The 13,195-nt window shown below is 34.4% G+C and overlaps 1 protein-coding gene across 1 annotated transcript in view; it reads left to right on the top strand.

The window, feature by feature from the left end:
• The first annotated feature begins 2,028 nt into the window (after window positions 1-2,028).
• The window catches only part of LOC134647867 (alpha-tocopherol transfer protein-like), a 37,110-nt gene continuing 25,943 nt past the window's right edge, over window positions 2,029-13,195 (top strand). The window contains exon 1 of the mRNA XM_063502212.1: window positions 2,029-2,227. Coding sequence (XP_063358282.1) covers window positions 2,143-2,227 — 85 coding nt within the window. The 5' untranslated portion in view covers window positions 2,029-2,142. The remainder of the gene's footprint in view (window positions 2,228-13,195) is intronic.

Raw genomic sequence — 13,195 nt, 5'->3', positions numbered from 1 at the left:
AAAACCGATACGCGATTGGGAGACGCTCTTTTTGTATGGGATAAAAAAAAATTCTCCTGGGTCACCAAGAAAAATCGACATATTAAAATAATTCAGTTCGTTTTTAAGTTCTAGTCACATTGACTTTTTGGTTATTTGAGATAAACATGATTTGAAAAACATGATTTTCTATTTTGTTGCGATCGACCCGGGTAATAAAAATACGGCGAATTTGAACTTTTGTTTGTTGTCGTTGTAAAATGTATTAAAAAATAATGTAGGCACCCCTGACAATTGAAATTCAAAATTATCCAGAAAAAGCGGCCAAGTGCGAGTCGGACTCGCCCATGAAGGGTTCCGTATTTAGGGGATTTATGACGTATTAAAAAAAAACTACTTACTAGATCTTGTTCAAACCAATTTTCGGTGGAAGTTTGCATGGTAATGTACATCATATATTTTTTTTAGTTTTATCATTCTCTTATTTTAGAAGTTACAGGGGGGGGGGGGGACACACACATTTTACCAATTTGGAAGTGTCTCTCGCGCAAACTATTCAGTTTAGAAAAAAATGATGTTAGAAATCTCAATATCATTTTTGAAGACCTATCCATAGATACCCCACACGTATGGGTTTGATGAAAAAAAATTTTTTTGAGTTTCAGTTGTTCTAAGTATGGGGAACCCCCAAAACAATTTTTTTTTTTCTATTTTTGTGTGAAAATATAATGCGGTTCACAGAATACATCTACTTACCAAGTTTCAACAGTATAGTTCTTATAGTTTCGGAAAAAAGTGGCTGTGACATACGGACGGACAGACGGACAGACAGACAGACAGACATGACGAATCTATAAGGGTTCCGTTTTTTGCCGTTTGGCTACGGAACCCTAAAAATGAGTGTTTCAAAAAGGCACCCTGTATTCCTTACATACCTAAATAATCTCTTATTCAATAAAACATATAATTACTAAACACTGTGATTTATTTCAAATAAATTCAAATCGATCGGATAAAAGATATTAATACCTACCTATACAATGAATACGAGTACAGTCAGCTGCAATAATGTGTTACACACCGAAGGCCGTTTTGCGGTAGATCGTGTTAGATCTTATTTGTAGAGCCATAAGAGCGTGTCACATATTTTTGCGGCCGTCGAAGAGTAACATATTATTGCAGGTGACTGTACCTATGAAAAATTCGAGGGTTCAAAAGCATTTATAATAATAACGACTATGGACGCCTGCAACCCCAGGGGTATTGTAACCCCATAACAATAAGGTTGAAATTTGCATTTAGTGACCGAAAAGTCAGGTGAGCGTAATCAAGTTTTCATCATATTTTATGAAAAATAATCTCTTTTCTGTTCTTGTGCTATTTTCTTATTATCAATAGGTACTCTTAACTTATATGCTATCTACGCTGCTGCTTCTATGCTGTTAACATCTTCCAAAACAACAATAAATATGCAGGTTTATGAATTAATTATTTTATTGTTTGCTATTATGAACAAGTAACAACGCCATCTGTTTAAATTTTTTCCGAATTTAAGTTTCTGGCCGACCGCAGCGACCGCGTATAATGGTAGTTAACTTCTGTAACGTTAGATGGTGCTAAAAGGTAAAACAAACTTCACGTGCGGCGCGAAGCGTTTCCATGTGTGCGTGTTAGCGGGGAGGGAAGAACTAGCGGGCGTGGTTAACGAAGCGCCAGACGCGGCTGCAGTAGGCCCTTAATATACCTAAAATGATATTAAACTAATATAATTCAGTATATTAACCCTATATCTGACATTACATTGATTGTTATTTTCTTTTGTATCTTTTTACTGAGGTGTACCAATAAAGAGTTGTCTATCAATCTACATTTAACATCACCTAATTTTGTAAATAGCAGATATGTATAAGTATTAAAGGCGGGTCTAAATATTTACTGATTATTAACTTCTTGTATGCTTATAAATATTGTAGAGATAATCTCGTCATTGATCGGACTATATATTTAACAACAATCAGCGACCGGAGAAATGCTTGCCGAAGCGCAGCGGCACCAGTCTCGATCCAACAGCACGCCGCGCCGCTCGCCCTCATCCCGCCAGGGAAAGCATGATACTACTTTACAACTGAATCACGAGTGTCACACAAACTTTAGACTTGTTACATGAAAGGGAAGAAATTAGTGAACAAGATGCCGGAAGGAATCGAGCCCGTGTCCAGGGTCATCTACCGCGAAGTCACGCCGGAGCGTAAGTTTGTTTTAGTTGACAAATTAGATCACTTGTTTCTTACATCGGGTGTACTTTCACTCTTATTTGAGAGGATCCGGAAATAATTCGACCAATAATCAACCGCTTAAAATCTGGTGAGTTCAAAGATACCATATAATTTTAGTTGGTCTGATATATTTAACGTTAGTAAGACATACAATTTTCCGGACTCGCTCGCGATTAAACTATTTTTAGGACTTCGATTTTGTTTGGTAAGGCTTTATTACACGACAGAAACAGTAAGTTTCCATCACCTTCACGTTAGATATTATTGTATTGTCTTAATGTGAAATTAATGAGAAGCTATAACTTAAGGATTCCCATCAATTAGATATGTAAATAAACAAATTATACCTACTTATACGATGTAAAACTAAGTATTTATCATTTAAAATTTACCTGCTGCGTTTCTCTTTCTACAAGACCGACGTTAAGAAAGTGTTTATCATAAACGAGATTAAATCCTTAAAAAATATTTTCAGTAAGAAATAATAATTAATATAATCGTGAAACATGCAAACAGGCCGCATTTGATTCACGTATTTTCGTTCGATGGGCAAAACTAGGGATGTACCGATATCGGCCGATATAATCGGCAGGCCGATATATCGGCATCGCCGATTTAAATACACCCGATATCATAACAAAATGTAAACAACCCACAGTAAGGGGCAAGAATATTCTTCACCTCAATTTTAACTTGATGTGTCAAAACTTAACTACGTACCTAAGTTTTACTACGATAGATTACTTACTCAACGTAACAGTGAAGCTGCTATAATCGTGCTATTTTGCTAATAGGAATATATTTTTCTTTATTTTTATTTTTCAGTTTTTAACACTTCTTAAAATCGAGTGTCTATTAAACATAAGTATGTCTTATGCATATAAAGGATATAATTCTTTATTTATTTGATTTATTAACTATAGATGGTCAACCAAATCTTGTCATGCGGCAAATTTGAAATATGTAGGCGCGAAGGGATACCGTCTAGGGCTTCCAATACCGGGATCCCGGGATCCCGAAATACCGGGATCCCGTCTATTTAAACGCATTTTTCAATACCGGTATTTTTAAAGGCAATACCGGGATCCCGGTATTCTAAAAAACGAGGGAAATGCGCAGTATAAACCCTTTAAATCCATTAAATTCGGCTGTATCAAAAAGCTTATTAAACGTCAGACGCATCTAGAGTTAGACCAAGAAAAGTCTGCAACGATTTTGACAGCACGCGCAGTGCAAGTGTTATTTTATACGTCAAACTTCTATGAAATTATGACGTACAAATAACACTTTCACTGCGTACTGCGTATGCTATCTAATCTACATCGTTGCAGACTTTACTTGGTCTAACTCTAACTGCATTATGAACTGCTACATTTTATTATTGAAACAAGCTCGTTGCCTATGCTATAATTATTTGGTGGTTGGTGGTGGATGAATCCTGAAGTTATGTGAGTGATGAATATGATGATAGTGGCATTAACATAATTCGTTCTCATAATTTTATCAAAAAATAAAACGAGAGAGCAAGGATAACTGTAATAATGGCAAACCATTTTTGACGGAAATTTGAAAAAATGTTGTCGGGTTGGTTAAGTTGGACTACAAATGTGACCGGTGAGGTGAAGTCAACAAATTAGATAAAATTATTGCCAACCTGGAGTGTGAAATAAAATTATTGCAGATGGCGGCATTGATTGTTTATTGTTGTAATAGCTTTTAGGACATATCTGGTATTCCAGTGAGCCTTTCTAATTCCCTTTTTTAATAAAACTATATATTTTTAAGCGATTCATATCCAATACCGGGATCCCGGGATCCCGGTATTGATGAAGACAGTTTCGGTATTAATACCGGTATTGTGAGAAGTCCGGTATTTGGAAGCCCTAATACCGTCCCATAGAAAATTTGAATTTCGCGCCTTTTTTTACTGACAAGATTTGGTTGACCATCTATGTATAACTACCAGGCTATCGATATCGGTATCGGTATCGGTATCGCCGATTATTTACTTTAAATATCGGTATCGGTATCGTATCGGCAAAATCATGTATCGTTACATCCCTAGACAAAACTGACATACGAATATTTTTATATTCATTTAATAATAAGTATAGGGCTAGATCTATAGAAAGGACTAAGATTTCCCTCGCCTAGATACCTTTATGATGTTTACCACAAAATCTAAAAGAAACTTAGGTGTAGGTATAACTAACACTTTCAATTCAAATTTTCACATAAAATTTTAGTCAATTGAGATTTTTGAAGAAATAACTTTTTTCTTTCAATTATTCTTGTTTACTCTCCCTTAGGAGCAATTTATTTCATTTCAGCTACCCATGAGATGATTTTATATAATAATTGGGAGGAAGTGGGCAATTGATCGCAATTTTTCGTAATTCGTTATAATAGTATCGACGTTCTCACCATTTGAGGGATGTATAAAACAAAGCGTTCGGACATTATTTTAAAGCAGGAATACTATAAAATGACAAATGGGAGAATTGCAAACAATTTGTATATGTATAGTTAAGACATTTAATTATTGATTTCACTGTGTTTAAAAAATAATCTAACATAAATTGTATAATACTTATTTACTTCATACGACATAGTTAATATGACAACTTACGCCAAAACATAACAATATGTCACTTAAATACAAAACAAATGTTTGTAGGTAAGACAACGGAGACTATTCTTAACTATATTAATAGTTAGTTTATCGTTTATACCTAAGTAGTTTTGCAAATCATCCAAATTCCACGATTTAATTATAGTTTATATTTTTTTTTATATTCATAATTTGAAGGAATTTATTGGTAGAAAAATGAGTCCCCCATTTATTACTAGCCTTCGATAAGTGAAATAAACATTATGAAATCATGCCTGAACTTAGAGCAATGTTCATTTTCGTGCGTTAACTTGTGGTAATTAATGTAAATACAGCAAACACTGTGACCCCTTCGCGAAGGGTTACAAGACACTAGGCAGTAAACGACTTGAATATATATACATCATGCGCACGTAATCGCCCCAAATTAGTTTATTATTTTGATAATGTATTTGCGACGTTTGTTACTTCTACTTACCTACTCGTAGTCGTGTCTCGTAGTATTGTCATAAATATTGTATAATTTCAAAATGAATTAGTTTTTAGTTCTTTATCAGTTTTATCACTAAAGCATATGCCTGCATGTGCATAGATTAAAGACAAGATTACGAAAATACACGATTAAACATGTGATAATCTCAGCTTAGTTGAACATTATCGTCGTTCTACTTCTATTTATCACAAGCCATCAATAGATTTATTTAAAATACAATAATAAACGTAACTTTTACGAGTTAACATATTTTATTTGTACATACCTAGGACCTACCTAATATAACTGTAAAACGCAACTATGAAATAAGTTTATGAATCGACTACACTATACACCCCTTATTTGCTGGCCGTATACCTACCTTATGTTTATTTTGCACGTACTTATAACAAATCATCCTTGATATTCTTTAATGAGCCCAAACTCATGTGGCTGTCTTTTTTTCATTGAGGAGTTCCTTAGGTGACTTTCCAACTACATCTCTAATCTAAATTACGGAAGTTTACCGAATTTCAGCTTAGTCAGACGCCGGAAATTGGTTTCAATTTAACTTACAATAATTTAATCAAGTATACGGAGTATAATTATTATGTGTCCTCTGCGGGTTTTACCCAAAGTAGGCGACCTGACTTGACCATCATTGTTCCCTACACACCCATATTTTAGATAGGTAGTGTAGAGATCTACTAGAACCGTTTGTCAAGTTCATATGCCGTTATAGTGCTTTTGCGACATTGCAAATACGGTGATTCAACTGCATTGTTGACTCGTTGGAACTCACGCGATTGTTGTGTGATTTTCCGACATTTTCTAATATGAAACAAAGACTTATACATGATTGTGAAATTATTTCGCAAATAGGTAATGAAATTTATCGTGTAAGTTTTTACCTACTGTTATTATTTTCTTCCCACACGATTTATAATAAAGGTTCTGATGGACTCCTCAATTTCTTACGCATTTGTTTCAAGTAGTTCAAATAGGGATGTTGTCTGTATTCAAAATAAATTATTTCACACCATGCACGAAATAAAGCACCAGAAAAATAATACAAAAACTTAGACCGCAGTTATTTTCAGACAATTTTTATTTAATAAATCCGAAAGAACTATTCTAAGAATTCCTAACGACTGGCTAAAATCTACTTTCCTACCTCTGCCAAAAAAAACCTAGTAGTGACTATAGACTAATTAGCTTAATGAGTCATGCACTTAAAATCCTACTAAAGATAATACACCAAAGAATCTACAACAGAATTGACAATAACATTAGCTCTACGCAGTTTGGTTTTCGCAACGGTCTTGGGACTAGGGAAGCATTATTGTCTATTCAGGTACTGATACGAAAATGTATTGAACGCAAGAAAAACGTCTACGTATGCTTCATCGACTTTGAAAAAGCGTTCGACAACGTCAAACATGATAAATTAATTCAACTATTAGAACGTACCGACATAAACGAAAAAGACAAACGAATATTGAAGAACTTATACTGGAACCAAACAGCTAACATGGAACTAACAACATATTCTAAAAGGAGTGCGACAAGGATGCATTCTGTCCCCAGCTCTGTTTAATTTATACTCGGAATTTATATTTCAAGAAGCCTTGGAAGAAGTAGACATAGGAATTAAAGTTAATGGTACAGTCATAAACAATCTAAGATACGCAGACGACACAGCAATAATAGCTAATAATATGAATGAGCTAAGTTACTTATTAACACTACTAAATTCAAAATTTGAACAATACGGATTAAAAATTAATATATCTAAGACTAAATATATGATAATTAGTAAAAAACATGAAAATGATGAACCCCTAAATATAAATGGCAAACCAGTGGAAAGGGTCATCAAATATAAATACTTGGGATGCTGGCTCAATGAGAAATGGGACCCAAAAATGGAGATCCGCATAAGAATAGAAATGGCCCGGAGTGCCTTCATAAATATGAATAAATTATACATAAATAAAGATATAAATTTAAACCAGAGATGGAGACTAGTTAAATGTTTTGTTTTGCCAATTCTGATGTATGGAGTAGAAGCATGGACCCTAAATAAATCTTTGATCAACAAATTAGATGCCTTTGAAATGTGGATATACAGGAGAATGCTAAGAATATCGTGGGTAGATAAAATATCTAATAAAATAGTATTAGACAGAATGAAAAAAACAAAGGAAGTCGTACTGACAATCAAAAGAAGAAAAACAGCATATTTTGGACATATCTACAGAAACACCAAATATGAGTTACTAAAAAACATTATAGAGGGAAAAATTGAGGGAAAAAGAGGTAGAGGAAGACCCAGAACATCATGGTGCAGTAATATAAGGAGTTGGACCGGTATTACGAACGCTACCACTCTGGGCAGAGTGGCGAAACATAGAGAGGACTTTCGCATGGTGATCGCCGACATCCGTTAGGATATGGCACGCTGAAGAAGAAGAAGAAAGAACTATAAACAGTAGCTGAACCGTGACATCATTATTCTGTTTTTCATATAGATTCCATAGTGGCTATAATCGTTTTGACAGTTCGATAAAAGAAACTTATTTGACTAGTCAGTCAACTACCCTATTGAGGAAGACTAAGATCACACTCAAAAATACATAACTTAATAACCATGGTCGATACTCTTGAGAATTTCCTACACAATTTATTTTATTTCGCATTGGGGTAAGACCTAACGATAACCAATATCATTTCAATGAAATGTAATAGGTACTTACTAAAAACTAAAACTTACGTAAAATTTTCGTTTGAGAATTGACCTCTAGATAAGTTTTTGCATTGTATTTTTAATGTAACTGCAGCGCAATGCACATATCATATTTATTATTTATTATTTTGATGTTTCTTGTTGAAATGCGAAAACAATTATGTGAAATCTGTTAGGTATTGATCGCCGAGTACCGCAAAAGCAAAATAATTAATAGGTAATTATACTATTTTTTCTTGCAAGTTCAAACAAAAACAATGGATAGTTAAGGGCATTCAGTGCACAATGACAATTGACAATTACTTGACACTTAAATATGATGAAAGGAAGTAGCGTGACTAGCGTGATCTATTGATCATTAAGTACTGATTACTTTCACAACATGAACTCAACAATGTTAAATGGTATTCATGTGATCACATTAAATTACCTACCAACGGATAGTCTCACAAAGTTTTTATTGCGATAGGTAGAAATTAACACTAATTTAATTTTATATTCCATCGCCATACAGCGGGGTAACGCTGCCAGTGTGATGGGGACCTTTGGACCCGGCATGGCTCAGAACGGGTTTTAGTTCTTAAGTTTTATATGTATTACCTTTATATTATTGAAATAAAATAAATTACAGTTCTATTTAATATGGAATTTTAAAGTTTGAACGTAAGCAGTATTACCAGCATAGGTTATTTGTCTTACGTCTTACAACTGGACTCTAAACCAGCTGGCCTACCGGTCAAGAATTACGGTCTATTTCTAGACGTGTTAGCTTTTTACGATCTAGGTATTAATAATTTTACAGCCTGTCAATAAATCAATTTGAGTAGAATCTACACTAAGTAAATGCAAGTAGCCTACCTAGTATTCCTGAAATATAAATAAGTTTATCTTACACATAAAAGGTTACACCATCAAATTTATTATTTATTTTTTACACCGTGTTTTTAAGGGTTCCATGGCAAAAACGGAAACCTTATAGTTTTTCATCTCCGTCCGTCTGTCTGTCCATATTTCACAAACTATAAGATCTAAAAGTGAAAAAAATTGTTTACAAGTAAATAAAAAAAATGTTTGCATTTAATAATCTTTAATAGAAAAAAACCGACTTCTCTAACTACTAGACTGGACCCACTTAACGGCGCTTATACTTTATTTGGTAATATGTATACATTTTATGGTAATCATAGTGGTTTGTTTAGTTTAGGTATCATAGTGGTTTTCCGGATCAAGGTCCGGGTCCGTGTCCGGATCCGGGTCCGAGTCCGAGTACGGGTCCGAGTCCGGCCGAGGTGGGCCCAGTCCAAGTCAAAATCGAAATTCAGAATCACAAAACGTGTACTATGCGTCGTTGAAGAGTTCTGTTCTGATCATCATCAGCAGTTCCGCTTCATCAAATGCCACAGTTTGTAATGTAAATGCTTGATTTTCTGATGAAAATATATAAAATTATATACGTATGCCTTTAAGATTTGAGGAGTTCCCTCAATTCCTCATGGATCCCATGTTCAGGACTTGAGATTGACATAAATGTGCCTAAAAACCTAACTTGCTTAACAAACATAACAAAAAGGACAAATCGCCAAATGCGAGCTATGCGTCGTTGAAGAGTTCCGTTATGATCATCATCAGCAGTTCCACTGCATCAAATGCGACAGTTTTTAATGAAAATGCTTAATTTTTTGATGAAAATACAAAAATCTCTATATGCATGCCTTTAAGATTTGAGGAGTTCCCTCGATTCCTCATGGATCCCATCATCAGAACTCGAGCTTGACAAAAATATGGCTTAAAAACTTAACTTGCTTAACAAACACAACGAAGAGGACAAATCGTCAAACGTGTACTATGCGTCGTTGAAGAGTTCCGTTCTGATCATCATCAGCAGTTCCACTTCATCAATGTCACTTTTTTAAATGTATATGCTTGATTTGTTGATAAAAACACAAAAATGTGCCTTTGAAATGTGGATATACAGGAGAATGCTAAGAATATCGTGGGTAGATAAAATATCTAATAAAATAGTATTAGACAGAATGAAAAAAACAAAGGAAGTCGTACTGACAATCAAAAGAAGAAAAACAGCATATTTTGGACATATCTACAGAAACACCAAATATGAGTTACTAAAAAACATTATAGAGGGAAAAATTGAGGGAAAAAGAGGTAGAGGAAGACCCAGAACATCATGGTGCAGTAATATAAGGAGTTGGACCGGTATTACGAACGCTACCACTCTGGGCAGAGTGGCGAAACATAGAGAGGACTTTCGCATGGTGATCGCCGACATCCGTTAGGATATGGCACGCTGAAGAAGAAGAAGAAAGAACTATAAACAGTAGCTGAACCGTGACATCATTATTCTGTTTTTCATATAGATTCCATAGTGGCTATAATCGTTTTGACAGTTCGATAAAAGAAACTTATTTGACTAGTCAGTCAACTACCCTATTGAGGAAGACTAAGATCACACTCAAAAATACATAACTTAATAACCATGGTCGATACTCTTGAGAATTTCCTACACAATTTATTTTATTTCGCATTGGGGTAAGACCTAACGATAACCAATATCATTTCAATGAAATGTAATAGGTACTTACTAAAAACTAAAACTTACGTAAAATTTTCGTTTGAGAATTGACCTCTAGATAAGTTTTTGCATTGTATTTTTAATGTAACTGCAGCGCAATGCACATATCATATTTATTATTTATTATTTTGATGTTTCTTGTTGAAATGCGAAAACAATTATGTGAAATCTGTTAGGTATTGATCGCCGAGTACCGCAAAAGCAAAATAATTAATAGGTAATTATACTATTTTTTCTTGCAAGTTCAAACAAAAACAATGGATAGTTAAGGGCATTCAGTGCACAATGACAATTGACAATTACTTGACACTTAAATATGATGAAAGGAAGTAGCGTGACTAGCGTGATCTATTGATCATTAAGTACTGATTACTTTCACAACATGAACTCAACAATGTTAAATGGTATTCATGTGATCACATTAAATTACCTACCAACGGATAGTCTCACAAAGTTTTTATTGCGATAGGTAGAAATTAACACTAATTTAATTTTATATTCCATCGCCATACAGCGGGGTAACGCTGCCAGTGTGATGGGGACCTTTGGACCCGGCATGGCTCAGAACGGGTTTTAGTTCTTAAGTTTTATATGTATTACCTTTATATTATTGAAATAAAATAAATTACAGTTCTATTTAATATGGAATTTTAAAGTTTGAACGTAAGCAGTATTACCAGCATAGGTTATTTGTCTTACGTCTTACAACTGGACTCTAAACCAGCTGGCCTACCGGTCAAGAATTACGGTCTATTTCTAGACGTGTTAGCTTTTTACGATCTAGGTATTAATAATTTTACAGCCTGTCAATAAATCAATTTGAGTAGAATCTACACTAAGTAAATGCAAGTAGCCTACCTAGTATTCCTGAAATATAAATAAGTTTATCTTACACATAAAAGGTTACACCATCAAATTTATTATTTATTTTTTACACCGTGTTTTTAAGGGTTCCATGGCAAAAACGGAAACCTTATAGTTTTTCATCTCCGTCCGTCTGTCTGTCCATATTTCACAAACTATAAGATCTAAAAGTGAAAAAAATTGTTTACAAGTAAATAAAAAAAATGTTTGCATTTAATAATCTTTAATAGAAAAAAACCGACTTCTCTAACTACTAGACTGGACCCACTTAACGGCGCTTATACTTTATTTGGTAATATGTATACATTTTATGGTAATCATAGTGGTTTGTTTAGTTTAGGTATCATAGTGGTTTTCCGGATCAAGGTCCGGGTCCGTGTCCGGATCCGGGTCCGAGTCCGAGTACGGGTCCGAGTCCGGCCGAGGTGGGCCCAGTCCAAGTCAAAATCGAAATTCAGAATCACAAAACGTGTACTATGCGTCGTTGAAGAGTTCTGTTCTGATCATCATCAGCAGTTCCGCTTCATCAAATGCCACAGTTTGTAATGTAAATGCTTGATTTTCTGATGAAAATATATAAAATTATATACGTATGCCTTTAAGATTTGAGGAGTTCCCTCAATTCCTCATGGATCCCATGTTCAGGACTTGAGATTGACATAAATGTGCCTAAAAACCTAACTTGCTTAACAAACATAACAAAAAGGACAAATCGCCAAATGCGAGCTATGCGTCGTTGAAGAGTTCCGTTATGATCATCATCAGCAGTTCCACTGCATCAAATGCGACAGTTTTTAATGAAAATGCTTAATTTTTTGATGAAAATACAAAAATCTCTATATGCATGCCTTTAAGATTTGAGGAGTTCCCTCGATTCCTCATGGATCCCATCATCAGAACTCGAGCTTGACAAAAATATGGCTTAAAAACTTAACTTGCTTAACAAACACAACGAAGAGGACAAATCGTCAAACGTGTACTATGCGTCGTTGAAGAGTTCCGTTCTGATCATCATCAGCAGTTCCACTTCATCAATGTCACTTTTTTAAATGTATATGCTTGATTTGTTGATAAAAACACAAAAATCACTATATGTATGCCTTTAAGATTTGAGGAGTTCCCTCGATTCCTCATGGATCCCATCATCAGAACTGGGTTTTGACAAAAACGGGACCAATCTGTATGCATATACATACAATCAAAAAAAAAATTTTCAAAATCGGTCCAGTAATGACGGAGATATGGAGTAACAAACATAAAAAAAAAAAAAAAAAAACACAACCGAATTGATAACCACCTCCTTTTAGATTTGGAAGTCGGTTAAAAATAGGTCAACCGATATAATAAAGATACGTGGGATCAACAGTTCACCGGAGCACTTTATCAAACGATTATACTTATTTGTCTGCTCACTCGTAATTTTCTTAACTTTGAAATACATACATATCCTATCTTATAGGTACCTACAATAAAAAAAATAGGTAGCTTTCAATAAATTACATCGAGTATCTTTCCATGTGTCAAGGAGAAATTTATTTAGAAAGTGGTAAACATAAGGCCACCTGCACATAGTTAACTACAAGGTAACTATAGTGCAAGGTAACTAAAGGACCCCTTAAAAGGCTGACCTGTCATGTAATTACTAATTTTGAAGAAA

This window comes from Cydia amplana, chromosome 5 (genome assembly GCF_948474715.1).
Source record: "Cydia amplana chromosome 5, ilCydAmpl1.1, whole genome shotgun sequence".
Lineage (NCBI taxonomy): Eukaryota > Metazoa > Arthropoda > Insecta > Lepidoptera > Tortricidae > Cydia > Cydia amplana.
The sequence above is the reverse complement of the archived record's forward strand: the minus strand, read 5'-3'. Positions and strand labels throughout refer to the sequence as shown.